Raw genomic sequence first — 16,085 nt, 5'->3', positions numbered from 1 at the left:
TTCTCAGAGTGATTATTAAGAAAACTGGTTGGAGATAGCTAAGTGGAATATATTTTGAGGAAATATCCTCCTTTAAGATGTTTTAATGGGCTGTTATCAAAGCATTTTAAATTTTGTTTTGTTTTGTTTTACACATATATACTTAAAATAGAAACTGAAATTCCCATTAAAAAAAAAAAATAAATTCTATTTTAAAAACACCATACAATGGGTCATTTTTTTTTCCGTTAATACACATGGACAACTTCAGAATTTCAGACATTTGATTTGATTTCATTTGGTTTGTACTCTTTACAATTAAATCATGTGCTTCCTGTTAAACAAATAATTCAGTTCCCGCTCCCCTAGACATAAGGGTGCCTTTTGCCATGCTTATTAAGGAATGTGGTTGCTGTAGTTGCTCAAGAGATTTGGTATTATGCCTTTATTTTTATAAGTGACAAAAGTTTAGGAGGCTCATATATTCACAACAGTTAAATGTAGACAATATCTACTAGATAAAAGTAGTAGTAGATAGGTGTTGGTGTTCTGTGATGATTAATTTTAGGTATAACATTCAGTCTTCTAACATCTCCGTTTGGGAAACACTTCTATCCATTCCTTGGCTTGAAGGAAGGTCATCTTGATAATCAGCCAACACATTGCCTTTCATAAATACCTTCAATTACTCCCACACACATTTTCAGAATTATACCTACTTAGATTTTTTTAGGTATTTCTGGCAAAGTTCATCCAGTTGATACCAATAAAAGCTAGCAAAAAATGAAGCTCTATATCCTCATATTGCTTGCAAGATATCTACTGAGAATTTTAACTTGACTTGGCTTCTTTTCTGTGGCTCAGATACAACATAGAATATTACTTTGTGTTTTGCTCTTTTCTGTCTATAAAAATAAAAGTAGCATTGCTGTTTAAACAAATATGTTCTGAGATAGGTAAGGTTATTACAATCTAATGAAATATAATACATTTCTTTAATTTTACTTGAGCCTCCTGTTCTGTTACTTTCTGATTTTTTTTTTATTTGATTTTTTTTTTTCTGTGTGCTTCCTGAAGCAATTGTACATCCGACACATATCATAAAGGCTGGTTCTCATCCACGTTCACTGTAAATAAATAAATAAATATACAATAGCAATACACATGTTCACAATGATTACAAGCAAAGCAAACAAACAAACAAACAAGCCTTCCTCTACTCCAAATGAGTGTGTGACAACCCAAAAATCCCTGGGCAGGAGAAAATGTAGTCCATTATTCCATTTGGCTTTAGGGATGTTTTAATCTCATATCAGTAACTTAGTGTTATAAAACACGTCAATGTACTTTGTTTATTATCATTAGTTTAAAAACCTTGCTATTTGCTGTGTAACGGTTTCTCATCCGGTAGTTTAACTGGCTCAATAGCTGGGCAGGAGGAGCAGCAAGAGCAACCTGCAGTTTTCCTGACCCTTTTCTATCAGATTGAAGTATTATTATGTGGTGTACTATATTAAGCCTCATCTGGAAAAAAAGCACAATCTGTTCTTTTTAAGCTTCTTAATAGTTTTTAGAACAGATTGATTGGAAGTGGAACTAACAGATTGCTGTAGTTAAACTGTAGGTGGGTATGCATATGCTTGAGTTTGGAACAAAGTTCCAACCCTGAAGCATTACAGATGATGACATAATCAATATGGATTTCTGTTTGCTTGTTTTAAACATGCAGAGACAAATGGGTGCAGCTTCTGAACTGGGATTAGGGTCAAGCATTCAGGTAGGCAACATGCAGGATTCAGGCTTGTATTTTGAAAGAACCCAGACAGCCATTGTTGCCACAAGTACAAAGCATATTTCAACAGTCAGCAACTCTGGTTATGCCACCAACAGACAAACTTTCAAGAGGAGGTGAACATCCAGTAAAAACACACACCACGTCTTCCAGCAGAACAAGTCACAATAGAGACTTCCCAAACACTGAAATGGAGATGGAGCTTGGTGGGGCAGAAGGAACTGAGGATAAATTGACCATATTTCACTTCCAGCTTGTGTTTGTCGATTTTCTTCTGCTGAACTGGAACTAGACAAAGAAAAATAAAACAATCCCTCCCTTCTTTTCCTTAGGAACTTTCATTAAATTTAGAAATAGAAACAGAATAGCTACATGGTTAGATTGCCAGAATGTAAGCAGCTTTTGTCACAGAGGACTCACAGTAGATATTACACTGGTTCCAGCGCAGGGTTTCTGAATTAATTTTCCCTTGGAAGTGGAACTAAAATATTCTTCTTCTCAGAGTACAAATCCTTGCTTTGACTACCCCTATGTGCAAACCCAAAGTCGCAGTATCTTTCTCTTTGAGTCACAGAAATGTCTGAAGACTGGGAACTTCCCTGACAGTGGAAGTTCCAATGTGGAAGCCAATTTTGGCAATGTGACAATTTCCTACTATGGGAATTCCACAGTTCATGAATAAAATAATTCCATACAGAAAGAGTGAAAATGTACTTATGCTATGAACCTCAGATCTCATCTTCAAAGAAATGAGATAATGAGACTTCCTCAGATTCCCACTCCCTGTGCTACATGTATGCCTTCATGCACATACAGGTTTTCTACAAAAAGATTGCTCAATGGAAATTCATCCTAATGTGTTTTGCAAATAAATTTAGCAGAAAAGGAGGAAATTTTCCATCAAGGATTGTTCATTATCCCCACAGTATAGCTCAAGTTAAATATACATACCTCATCATACCTCTTGCACAACAGGGGAATTCACTATGAATAATTAATTAAGTAGAGTTTAATCAGTAATTATCATGACAAGGTCTCCACTGGTGTATTTGTACGAGCATCTTGAAGCATAGCTGCTTTCTGTTTTCATCAACTCTCCCCTGAGCTCATGTTATGCAGACATAATTTTCCCAGTTAGAGAACTTTGTCATGTTCAGATTTTTTTTTTTTCCAAATGTTAAGGATGTAACTCTTTGTTAAGTGCCCTTGGTAGTTTAGTACTTTTCTTCTCATTTTTGGTGAGTCATTGCTTTTTGCACATTTTCAAAAAACCACCCTGTCTCGATACATGATGAGACAATAACTGGAGAAACCTTTACTTGATTGGAAAAGAGTTAAAGCACTTTGTGTTCGTTGAAAGACCTACTACTTTTTCAGGACTGTAATTAAGCCTGTTCTCAGCTTTATAGTAAGCCTCAGCTTTATAGCAAGCCTCGGGGCAATACTTTTGTGCCTTTATAACACTCTCAAACAAAGAATTAAATGTCTGGAACACTGAAGAGATCTAGTTCTGTAAGTCAATTAGACTTAACCAGGAATTTTCTATTGACAGTTTCTTCACAGAAAATGAAATCTTCAGAATTTCAATTTCTTTGAGGTATACCGTAGATTTTTTTTTATTTTTTTTCACTTCCAAGTTCTATGGTAAAACTTGATATGACTTTTTTCCTTTTTTTTTTTTTTTTCTCTCTCTTTTTTTTTTCTTTGATCCAGACTGACAAAAAAGAGACTGACTTTAAACAAAGAAATGTATTTCTTGCCAAACTGCCTGATTTTACTTTAGATGGCCTCAGGGCCTGGTGGAAGTTTTATTTGACTGACCCCCATTTTTCCATCAGACTGAGTTCTGGGGCTATAATAAGTCTTTCATTAGGCACCATGTTTTTGACCTGTAGCCAAACTCTTTCAGCATCTCATGGCAATCACTTGATGATCTATCACAGGAAATGTTTGCCCTATAAGTATGACACATGGGGAAGAACATCAACTCCCAGGAAGCACTAAGTTTAAAACTTCTATGACATTTTGCTCAGGCACAATCTGCATAGTAATGGATTCTTCATCAGACACAGCAGGGAGAAAAATAAAAGTTGGTGCACATTAGATAAGGAGACATGCATTCAAGTTGCCATTCTGGTTGGGGATACCATTTCAAAATTTCAAACTCGCATTGATTCATTTCTGATATTAAATGAAGGTAGTGATACTTCCTTTCTGATACTCTGTTTTGGCTATTCAGATGCTAAGATCTTTAAACTGGAGACTGTGTCTTTCATGTTCATGTACAGTCTGGAAGCTAATGCAGCCTGTAAACTCTGGCAGTAGAGAAATAGGGGTGATTTCTTAGGTCGGCAGGCTGGGTGCTTTGTGGCTCCAATGTCCAAAGTCACAAGAACAAATGAGGGCAGAGACAGCCCAAATCCTGTAATCTGATTCTAAGTACTTCACATATTTTTTCGCTATCAATACTCTTATATACTCATAACACAGCTGGCAAAGAAATCTTTTTGTCGTTACAGATTTTAATATTTGCAAACCAACAGAAGTGAGTGAAGGATCAACAGTTCCTTGCAAATCTGTTACTTTAACATTCTTGGTCTTATTCATTTGTTGACTGTGTTTCTGTGGAATATTACTTGGAAGTTAAGGCAATATTTTGGAGAAGAGAGAGTTCCTTCCTCAAAATCCTTCTGATTTAACTTAGACAAGAAACAGATTTCGAAAGGTAGATGTAGGAGAACAAGGAACCAGAAAGACAGTCCTGGTTAGTATGATTGTCAGTGGGAACACTACACCCCCTGTTTAAGCACTATGACTATTCTACAATTTCAAATGAAAATATTTTCTGTGGTGAGATAGAATAAAAAACAACAGATATAGCTATCTCCTGGTATTTATTACCATTATTACCAGCTTACCATACAGGAGAATGTCTTGAAAGAAAATATGAAAAATTTCCTGTTGGTTTTGTTGACATTTAATTTAAAAAAATATATAAATAAAATGTACATTTAGTTCATCTGTAATCCTGTGATCTCTGTCATGTTAGTCCTCAATTTTGCCTCTCATTCTCTTGAGTCATCAGTAATACTTTCTTCACAGAATAGCTATTACCTTTCAATGTAAATTAAATGTTGTTGCTGTTCAGATTACACTATGAACAGTCATGTTGTTATTAGCAATTTTTTTGTTTTTGTTTATAGTCAAAATATTACACCAAATAATATATCCTAAAGATTTATTATTATTTTTTTTAATGTTGTTGTGTTTTTTTTTGTTGTTGTTGTCTTTGTGTTTTTTGTTTGTTTGTTTGTTTGTTTGTTTTTAAGTAAACCTCAGAGCAACTGACCAGTCAACTTAAGAGAATCAGAAGGCAACATGCAATTTATACAGATTTTGCTATAGACGTTTTGGAACAGATTATCACAGGTATTCAGGTACTTAACAGACTTTGGTTTCAACATAGAAGCAGGCTGCTAAACTGAAGTGAGGTTTCTAGGAAAGTTTGTTGATCTTGACTTGAAAAATGGATGAATAAATTAAAGTGTTTGTTTGTTTGTTTTTAAGATGGCTACACTGGTCTCTGTACAGATATGTTATGTACTTTCTAAAGTATTTGCTGTTTCCAAAGCAAAAAAAAGCTTCTGCAGATTTTAATACATACATATGTTTCTCTGTTTGCATTTAGGAAACTATGGTGAAAGTGGAATGGAAGCTTTCAAAGATATGGCAGCTAAGGAAGGGATCTGCATTGCACATTCCTACAAGATCTATAGCAATGCTGGTGAACAGAGCTTTGACAAGTTGCTGCGAAAGCTCCGGAGCCACCTGCCCAAGGCAAGAGTGGTTGCCTGCTTCTGTGAAGGCATGACTGTGAGAGGGCTCTTAATGGCTATGAGGCGCCTGGGACTTGCTGGAGAATTTTTGCTGCTGGGCAGGTGAGTAATACTAGGCAATTATAGCCAGTCTTTCCAGAGTAGGGCAAAATAAAAGACAGTCCAGTCAAGCATATGTAAAGCCCACATTCATGGTCTCTCCTAGAGATGTGCATATCTAAAAGATAGAAAGTAACGTCAGCCATGTCATAGTGGTACATATTATACAAAGACATATATCATTCTCATGACGTCATGCAAACACAATATTGGCCAGACCTATTAACAGCATTGTGTGAGGGAAAGCTGACAAACAAACATTTGATTTGGATCATCCATTGCGTTTACAGAAGTTTAAAATGCATAATGTACATATACAGCCTGAAGGTAAGCCTTGTTCATGTAACATCGTGTTAAGAATTGCTGATGTGTCTTCTGGGTAGATGTGAAATGTCTCCAAAATGAAGGTTGTTGTTAACCACCACCTTTTCTTCCTTTTCTTCAGCTGATCCTACTGTGCTAAAGGCAAAAAGTAGGTAATCCTTTCCCTTACGTGGTGCTCAATGATAGCAGCTTTTCTTTCCCTAACCACCAAGGGGGGAAAGGAAAGCTCTCTCAGATATGTTCACCCAACAGAAAAGGTCCCTGGGTTAGTAGGCAGGAAAGTAAAAGACATAAATGCACACCTTCTGGGACCTTTTTATTTACCACATATTCTGAATCAACTGGTGGACCTTAGATAAAATAAGAAAAATGGTGTCTTGACCACAAAATGGAGCATTCCAGGAGTCAGATAATGTAGCCTGCTGCCTTTCTGGTGCATTATTAGAAAGATGACCTGATATCATCCCAGGAATGAACAGTACAGGAACAGGAATAAAACGGTGACAGTGAAACCAGCTGTCTTGGAGAGACACTCAGGGCAACATGTAAGGAGTGCAGCTCTGCCCAACTGCCTTGAAAGCCAGTCTGCTAAGATTGTCCCACAGGTAGGACAGCAGCCTCTATTCACTGACTACCTGTTGCACACAGCTATCCTTCCATACTACGCAAAGGGGAAAGCAACAACAGGGATTTCTACCTCTATTCTTGCTTTTTAGTACCAACATATTTATTTATTTATTTTGTAATTTGAGATGCATTACTTACATATTTCTCTGTCTTATGGTTTCCAATACATTTTTTCTGTAGTTTCTTCTATGGGTCATCTTAATTCTTTTCTGACATCCAAAGGGACTACTGTCCTTAGGATGATATTCACCTAAACGTATTTATATTTCTACAATTTAGAAATTTGCATGTGAACTAGTCACCACTGTAGTTAATGAAAAATAAAAAATAAATAAATAAAATAAAAAAATAAGACCCTCTTAGGTCCATTACTTTTAATGTGGACATTTAAAGTAGCTCAGAGGAATCATGTTCAAGAAAAGGGCTTGTACAAAGAGTGTCTTGAAAACTGACTTAGGTGGAAACCCTACTTGCTAGTTTCTTAGAGTGAAGTGTAGCAAAAACCATTTGCACTATCTTCATCTGGAACTGGTGCCATATGACCCTTGTTGTCTTCCTTTATCCTAAACACAAGAAGTTGTCATTTCATTGTCACATCAAACAAATTAAGTATGTAAGCATTGCTTTCAAAAGCTATGGTGGCCCTTAGCTCCTGCAGATGCCAAAACATATTTAATTTTGTATAGGATTTGCTTATTTAAAACAGTGCTAAAATTAGCTTTCAGAGATCCTTTTATGTGCAAGGACTTCAGAACTGACAATCGGAAAGTCTTAGCTCTTCAATAAAACAGTCTAGAGAGAACTGGCTTTTAATTTTCTTAGTTTGAAATATCTGTTTCTAGTTGCAATGGGAAATGTCATGACTAACTATAAGAAAATTGTTATTCAATATATGACTAAAAGCTTGCAGGAAAACTTCTTGAGATAGATGGGATGTGAGACAATAATATCTTTGCTGTCCATTGATGTACTGAGTTCCTGTAGGGAGTTAAAGCTCAATTTTCCAGAATCCCAATGTGTTGAAGACTATTTTGATTTCATCTGTTGGGCTCTTTTGGCTATGAACATGTGACTGTTGGTCCAGAGCTAGGCTCATTTGTTGTCTCTGTGGAGAAAATCTTAAGGCACTAACCTAGGATGGATACGACACCAGAATGAATCCAGATTTTACAAACAGAATAGCAGAAGTTTCAAATGAACAGATATGCCAGACTGTTTAAGGGGGAAAATCCTACATCTGAAATAAAAGAAAGCTCATGCAACTAATGTCTCATGTGAAGCTACACTGGAAAATGGACTTGGATGGGATTTGCACTTTCATTTGTGCTCTGATCTTGGGTTTGATCTGGGCTACCAAATTAAACTGAGAAGGTTGTAAATAGATGCTCCAACTAGAAGAAAGAGTTCCTGTTGCTGAAATGCAATGCGTTCACAAGGAAAGCTTCATCTACTAATGGATACTTATGTTACTATACCTACAGAAATGCATGTTGCTTCTCCCTTCTGTGGAGAGTTATTTGATTTAAATTTTAAGTGCACAAAAATAATTAAATTTCCAAAGCCATGCAGTGGTTCTATGGGAAATCACAAGATATCAAACTTCCCACTTCCCCTTACTGTTTTTTTGTAAAATATTTGTTTTGGGCTTGCTCTCATCTTTTTTTATGCTCAGACAAACAAAAAAACAGAGTGGTCAAGAAACACACATATCAAATAAATCACACTGTAGAACCCCAAGGGGAATAGAAGGATGCCAAAAAGATATCCTTCAATAAACACTCCACTCTTGATGTACTACACAGTTCCAGAAATTGCATTGCCTGCCTGTGACAGAAATGAAAGATGGCAGGTCATTAGTGATTGTAGTGTTCAAGAGAGTTTGATTAATGGAAAATGTTTTAAAAGCTCAGCAAATATTTACCTTGTGAACCTTGAGGAACTGGACTTAACCTCAAATGAAAAGGTGAACATGATGACTTCCAAGTGTGGGAAAAATTGCTATTTTAGCCTAACCATTATGCAACTTAATCAAGATACAGACACCAGGCTGCATCTATTTGTGCTTATTGCTTTGGTCATCCACAAGTCATATGCCAGGAAATATACTTACAAATAAAATTCACTAGAGAAGAAATAATACACTCATGTAGCAGAATAACTTTAGAACATATTTCAGAAATGAATATGGAGTATTAATAGTAGAGGTAAAAATGATTTGGTTGCATGTGATTTTCATCTGTTTTTCATTTTGTGTAACAGTTGGCCTTAACAGCTGAAGTTTTGTTTCAGGTAGTAAGTACACCTTCATCCTGCTCCTCTTAACAATTAGTTTCTGATGTTTGAAGAAAACCTCTGTGATAAATCTCTCCAGTAATAATTTTATCTAACGTTTTTAATCTACAGATATTCTACCACATCTCTTATGTCTCTGCTTTTATAACTAAAAGTTATAGTGCCAATTCACGTGTTTTTATAACATAATAGAAACTACTAGCCACAACTGAAATTATTTATATCGCCTATACCTGTGTTAAATAAAATAGAGTCAGAGAATAGGCTGAAGTTCTAGATATTAAATATTTATTTATTCATTTATTCTTGCTGGCATGATTTTAGACTGTGGCTATTAAAATTTTTGTGAGGGGTCTCAGGCATGGTGCTGGTGATGGCACTGTCAGGGATGGTTACCAGCAGACAGTTGGGACACACACACTGTGTTCTGGTCTATAACAATATTAAGATACATGGATGTAGGGTTTGCATGCCTTTTACTTCCAGACAAGAGAGCTGTCCCCAGTTTATTATTTTTTCATTTATTTAATTGTTTTATTTTATTGAATAAAAGTAGCTATTGTACAAACCTAGAGAACAAGAGAGTAAGCTTTGCAAAGCATTTGTGGTTCCAAATGGATTATAATAGGAGTTTTCCTGCCTTAAAGGAGAGGAGAATGGAAAAGAGAAGGGAAAGTAGAGGCATACATAGATAAAATGGCTTGCTGAACATTTTTAGCTTACAAATGGCATTTCAAACATATTGATCTAGAAGGAATTACTGAGTCTTCTATATGCTTCATGTTCCAATATATGTATCATCTCAGTTTTACTGTTATTAACTACCTTTTTTTTATGAGTAAAAAAAGGTTAATTAATATGTTCTGGACTTTATGTTTTTGTTTTTGTTTTTTGTTTTTTTTTGTTGTTGTTGTTGTTGTTTGTTTGTTTTTTTAAAGTGACAAAATTAAACACACACTGAAAAAAAAAAAAAAAAGAATCTAGTGGAGGTGGAAATAAATATTTCCTTAGACTCTAGTACTGATTCTGATTTTCAGCCATCCAGCTGAAGGTGGTACGGGGAAGACATCAGTTCTAAGAGTGTCACAAGAAATGATCACAAGCAATTCGAGGGTCTCCAAAAGGCTTAGTGATAATTATCATAGATATAGAAAGGATGAATCAAGTATTAAGAAACTGTACTAGGAATCAGTGTCTGTTCTTAGAACAGCACATGTATGCTTTAACCTTTGCAAATCGTTTCTTGAAGCTCATTTCTCTGCTAATACAAGATACCTGTAGAGGTGGATTGGAGGAAATTGTTATTGATTCTGAGTCTCACAGATCTTGCAGGAAAAAGAGCTAAGAATAAGGTTAGTAGTAGAGATGAGGATAAGGAGGGAGAATAAAATGTGGAGGACCATTAATTCCAGGAAGTCCAAAAAGTCATTTGACTGATAAGAAACTCAGCAATATATGAAGAAAACTTGGTTAGGAACCAAAAAGGGATACTATTGCTGAAGGAAAATTAAAGCAAGATAGATGATCTGAAGGAAATGAACTCTTCAATAATTCAAAGACAGATCTTTCGTGAGACTTGCAAAAGTGTCTCTTGGATGAAGAAAGATCTCACTGCAGAGGACGTAATAATTTGCCTTCTGAAAGTGCTCTGGGTAGTGTGGGTGAATGCTGTAGTTAACATGCCTTTTTCTGTGTTTGTACAAGTCCAAACTTGAGAAATTGAGTAGTTATTGTAAAATAAATGAAGAAATGAAATTTTGCTGGCCTGAAATATTCTCTAAATTCATTTTTGGTTATTTCTGCTGCTTCAGGGAAAAAATAAATCTGCCAAAGTTCTTCTGTCTGGAATAATTCTAACAATATAGTCCTTGACAGAAAATGTAGAAGCTAAACAAAGTGTAAGTGTTCAGACCTCTTCCATAGGGATAAATTAAATGGGTAAAAAATGGGTAAAAAAAATATTTTCAGCACACAATCATGCAAACCCAACATCTTCGAGGAATCTGCTCCCCCCTCCTTTTTTTTTTTTCAGCCCATGATGGATGGGAACCTGCTACAGCCTCACCTGAATACTGTTGCATCTGATGCAACTCTCTGCTGCCTGTTCATTTATCTCATTGAATTCTCTCATTCAGGTACCCATGTGTAGTGCAGAAAAGGAGCTATTACATTATACTGAGTAATCATATGCACTGTAATTAGCAACATCAGGTCAGAATCTTACCACCCAAAGTGAAACAAAGGTTTGCTTTGCTAGAGCTGTTGAAAAAAAATAAAATAATAATAATAATAATAATAATAATAATAATAATAATAATAATAATAATAATAATAATAATAATAAACACTAGAGAAGTGAAAGAATTCTCTATTTAGTTATTCAAACTGTGTCCTTAATCAGTGGTAATTCAGACTAGAGGTTAAAGAATGACTTTCCTTTGAAAGAAAGCTTTGTGGTTTTCCTCTACCTGGCAGTCCTGTAGCTCAGTGGCCCTCATGATGAGCAATAGATGCCTCCAGGTGTATCCTGCAACAGATGGAAGAAGTACATTGGCTGTCCGAGGATGTTTGTATAATAACTGAAAGGAGGATCATTTTCTTTCTATGTTATGAATCATGGAAGATGAAAGTAAGAACTCCACAAGTCAAGGCTTGAGGGTTGAATGGAGACAATATATATGTGATCAATAAATGTAGCTGTATGAGGTCAGATCAAAGGTCCACCAAACCTATCTATATCTGTCACTATTCTTATTAGTGGTTTTGCATGTATCATTGTATTTCTGTGTCCTTGGATTTCCTCAGTAAATTTGTCTTTTATGGCTTCTTTCACCTTTGAGCAGCTGAGGATGGAATCTCTTTTACTACGCACCTGTGTTGCCCTTCAGACTACAAGGCCCTAAGTTATTTTGGTTATTCACACGTGCCATAAAGTGTGACTACTTCAGTGAGCTCAGTAGGCAGTCTTGCCCAATAGGAAACAAAGAAATGGTTGGCACTGGTAGTGAATATGTCCTTCTTATGACATGACAAATCTAATATTACATTGCAAGAGCATGTCCAATTAAATGATTTATTTCCTGGAGGATCTGATATTTCTTATCTAAGACTGGTGTTTAAAAGCAAGAGAACATAGCTTTTGCAGCTGTACACTTGTGTGGAGTTGTGCCATGAGACTGTAGGAAATGGCACTGTCTGGGCCCTCAGGGTGTCATTCCACTTCTGCAGTGCAAGATTATTCTATATAATTCATACTTGTTCCATCTTTAGATAGATCTAATTACGATATTTTAAAGATGAAAATCCCACAGATTCTTCAAGCAACTGTTTCCCATGCTTAGCTGCTCTTTATGCTCTTCCTAATCTCTAATTTAATTTTTAAACTCTTTTACACTTTGGGATAACATGAGACTTCTATTGTCTCAATGGAAATGAGATGAGGGGAAACAGAGAAATAGAGGCAAAGAATTTTGAAGCCTGAAGCAGTAAAAAAGGTTTATTCTTATTGCTAAAGGACAAAAGGACAAATTCATGAGGTGGCATCCTCAGGGTGAAAAAAAAAAAAAAAAGAGATGATGATGTGATCTCAGAGAATTCTACATTGCCAACAGACCTATTCTTGCAGGCTTGTGTGAAATTGAGTCACTGGCTTTGTTGGAAAATTGTGTCCATTTGTGTGTGCACTTCCACTCTCTCACAAGAAGTGTATGCTTCTGATTTTATTCTGATTTTATCTATGACTTTAAGGCTCTGCTGTAACCAACAGCATATTAAAACTCAGACTGAGAAAAGTCTAAGGATGATTCATTTAAGACTGTTCTCTTCAAATAAGAATGATGGGCAATGCTCACTGTGAGTTTTCTGAAGTGAGTAGGTGAGTCCATTTTGAGATGAAAAAGACTCCTTCAAGCATAAGATAAGAAATTAAACATAATTTTGAAACAATGGAAACATGTTCTGTTTAAGCTTGAGAAACAATAAGATGCTTTCTTCGCAAAACCAGAAAATCAAGAGATGAAAAGAAGTTAAATTCCAGTGTGCTTATTTCAACATTTGGCATAGGTTATCTGATAGTAAGTAATTATTTAAAACATTAAAAGTAACATTAAAATGTGTTCCAGTATACATTCCTGGAAAGATTTAAAGATATTCAGAACATGATGAAAGCTATTATTGTCCTTGAGATTTTCTGATCTTTATAACAGCTATAGATTTTCTGATAATGAAGTTAAGTGAGCTTAAAATGCTCTCCATTAAATGTGTGGTGCATATTTGATCAAAAAAATAAAAAAAGCGTTTCAGTGGAAACCAAAATTTAAGCTATTTCTTCTATTCTAGCAGTTAAAACAAAGCAAATAATTTTCTTTTTTAATCATATTTGAAACTCTGCATGGGTTCAAATATTTCTGGGTTTGGTTAAATCAATTTGCTTTTCATAGCCAAATATGTGCTTATTAAATTTTTTCTGGGTAACAAAAAGTACATGGCTAACCACTCAAAACCTGACTTTAACTGAGCAACCTAATGAAAATTATAATTTAATATATTCTTTTATCATCAATATCTAGAGGAGGATGACTGCCATAAACCACAAGGTTTAACGTTAGCTGTACAGATAACAGAGATTTGATGGGGATTAACCAGAAGAAATATACTTAAAAGTGTTGTTTAATGTCTTGCTCTGGCCACAGATATTTATATAAGCATCTAGAAACTCCTGTATAGAAGTGAATGCCCAGAAACAAAAAGGCTAACTTCAGGAAGTTCATCTGTTTTTGTAAGTAGCTAATTACTTGAAATGCCAAGTAGATGGATATTACTGAATACTCCGTGTTTTTGTTTGTTTGCTTGCTTGTTTGTGTGTGTGTTTTTTGTTTTGTTTTGTTTTGTTTTTTTTTTCAAAAGAAAAAAGTCTAAGACAGAGCTGCTTCTGAAGCTGTCATCTCTTAGTTGAAAATTTTAGGAAGATTTATCTTTTTTTGTTTGTTTGTTTTTGTTTATTTATTTATTCTATAAGATATATAACTGGTATTATGTAGCAATAATAAGAAAATAGCTTAATTACTTATGCAGCATTTGGTCTGCCAGGAATCTAATTACTTCTTGCTCCTCCATAAGTCCTTGTCATGGGGAATCTCCTAGTACAAGGTCTTGGGTAAAGGTAATTAGTGTTTTCTAATAATCTCCCCCTGTTATTCCACAGTACATTGAACTCAATGTGCCAGTTTCAGCTACTGGCAGCCCCAAGCTCCATGGCAGTTTTCTATTTCATTGTGGTTGTGCTCTTGTAGCCAGAAGACTAAATGATTCATACTCCACAAAACATTAACTCCCCTTTCCCAACCGAAAACAATAGGGCTAAAAGAAGCACCCTTGGGAACAACAGCAATAACAAACAGCAGCAAATAGCACAGATTCCCTGTAATGTTCAGCTACAATAATTCAGTTGGGAAGTGCAGAAAGTTGTACCCACGGGAATGCAGTCGAGGTGTTTCTGACTCACCAGTGAAAACACCACTTTTCTATGCTCTCTTCTGAAGTTCTTGGGAATCCTCTCAGGATCAGGAAAATGATTTCAGGCTGGGCAGCAGTTGATCTTTTCTAAGGCTTTCCTATAACAGGCTATATTGAACATTAATTTTCTCAAAGAGGGAAGCTTATCTTTTTTGAAGAGAAGGTGTCTTTCAAACCTGAAGAAGTACTTCACATCTGTCCACCCACCTGAAGATCAACAGCACCACTGTTTTCCCAGGAAGCCCGTGTGCCTTTTAATGGAGTAGTAGGATCAAGGGGAATGCCAGTAAAGGGTTGTCTTCCCTATTTCTCAGCACATAATGCATGTCAGGATGTATTCACCCCAAACCCCCTTCGCTGGCAACAGAAGAAAACAATTCACCTTACTGAAGATCAGATTCACCCTGTGTATGTCTGTGTCTTTCCATTGATTTAAGTGAGCTCAGGCCAGTTCAGCTCTGACCATATGTGAGATCAATATTGCTCCTCTAAATCAGTGCTATAAAATGTTCAGGTATAAAATTGTTTGAATTAGAGTGAAATTATGATGTTAACCATTACAGAGATAAATCCTTTTCTTTGATAAGCATGACTTAAGGGTCAGAAAACTCCCATCTCAGAAAGAGTCAAACAACTTTCTCTGGGAAACATCCTGAGACTTTGGTAAGGCCATTGCCATTATCCCCCATAATATCCTCATAGAGAAGTTAGTGAAGAATGGAGGAACCTGATCTAGTGCGAGGTGTCCTGCCCATGGCAGGGAGGTTGGAATTAGGTCTTTAAGGTCTTTCCAACTCAAACCATTCTATGATTCTGTGGAGGAGCAGATAGAGTGTGGGGGTTCTGTGAAAAATGGCTGAACAGACAGGCCCAGAGGGTAGCGGTCAATGGTGCAAAGTCTAGTTGTAGGCCAGTAAAGAGTGGAGTACTGCAGGTGTTAGTACTGAGTCCAGTCCTGTTTAAAACATACATTAATGATTTGGACAATGGAGTTGACTGCACCCTCACAGAATCACAGAATCACAGAATTGTTTAGGTTGGACGAGACCTCAAGATCATCGAGTCCAACCTCTGACCTAACACTAACAAGTCCTCCACTAAACCATATCATTAAGTTCAACACGTAAATGTCTTTTAAAGACCTCCAGGGATGGTGACTCCACCACTTTCCTGGGCAGCCCATTCCAATGCCTCACAACCCTCTCAGTAAAGAAGTTCTTCCTAACATCCAACCTAAAACTCCCTTGGCACAACTTTAGCCCATTCCCCCTCATCCTGTCACCAGGCACATGGAAGAATAGACCAACCCCCACCTCACTACAGCCTCCTTTAAGGTACTTATAAAGAGCAATAATGTCACCCCTGAGCCTCCTTTTCTCCAGGCTGAACAAACCCAGCTCCCTCAGCCGCTCCTCGTAGGACTTGTTCTCCAGGACCCTCACCAGCTTTGTCACCATTCTCTGGACTTGTTCAAGCACTTCCATGTCCTTCTTGTAGCGAGGGGCCCAAAACTGAACACAGTACTCGAGGTGCAGCCTCACCAGAGCAGAGTACAGGGGGACAATCACTTCCCTAGACCTGCTGGCCGCACTGCTTCTTATACAAGCCAGGATGCTGTTGGC

General features: G+C 36.4%; 1 protein-coding gene across 3 annotated transcripts in view; it reads left to right on the top strand.

The window, feature by feature from the left end:
* The window catches only part of GRM5 (glutamate metabotropic receptor 5), a 278,595-nt gene that overhangs the window by 124,109 nt on the left and 138,401 nt on the right, over nt 1-16,085 (top strand). For all 3 annotated transcript variants that reach the window (XM_068668432.1, XM_068668378.1, XM_068668316.1), the window contains exon 3: nt 5,460-5,709. In XM_068668432.1, the coding sequence (XP_068524533.1) occupies nt 5,460-5,709 (250 nt within the window). The remainder of the gene's footprint in view (nt 1-5,459; nt 5,710-16,085) is intronic.

The sequence above is a fragment of the Anas acuta genome, chromosome 1 (assembly GCF_963932015.1).
Source record: "Anas acuta chromosome 1, bAnaAcu1.1, whole genome shotgun sequence".
Lineage (NCBI taxonomy): Eukaryota > Metazoa > Chordata > Aves > Anseriformes > Anatidae > Anas > Anas acuta.
This window is presented reverse-complemented; position numbering and strand designations above follow the sequence as displayed.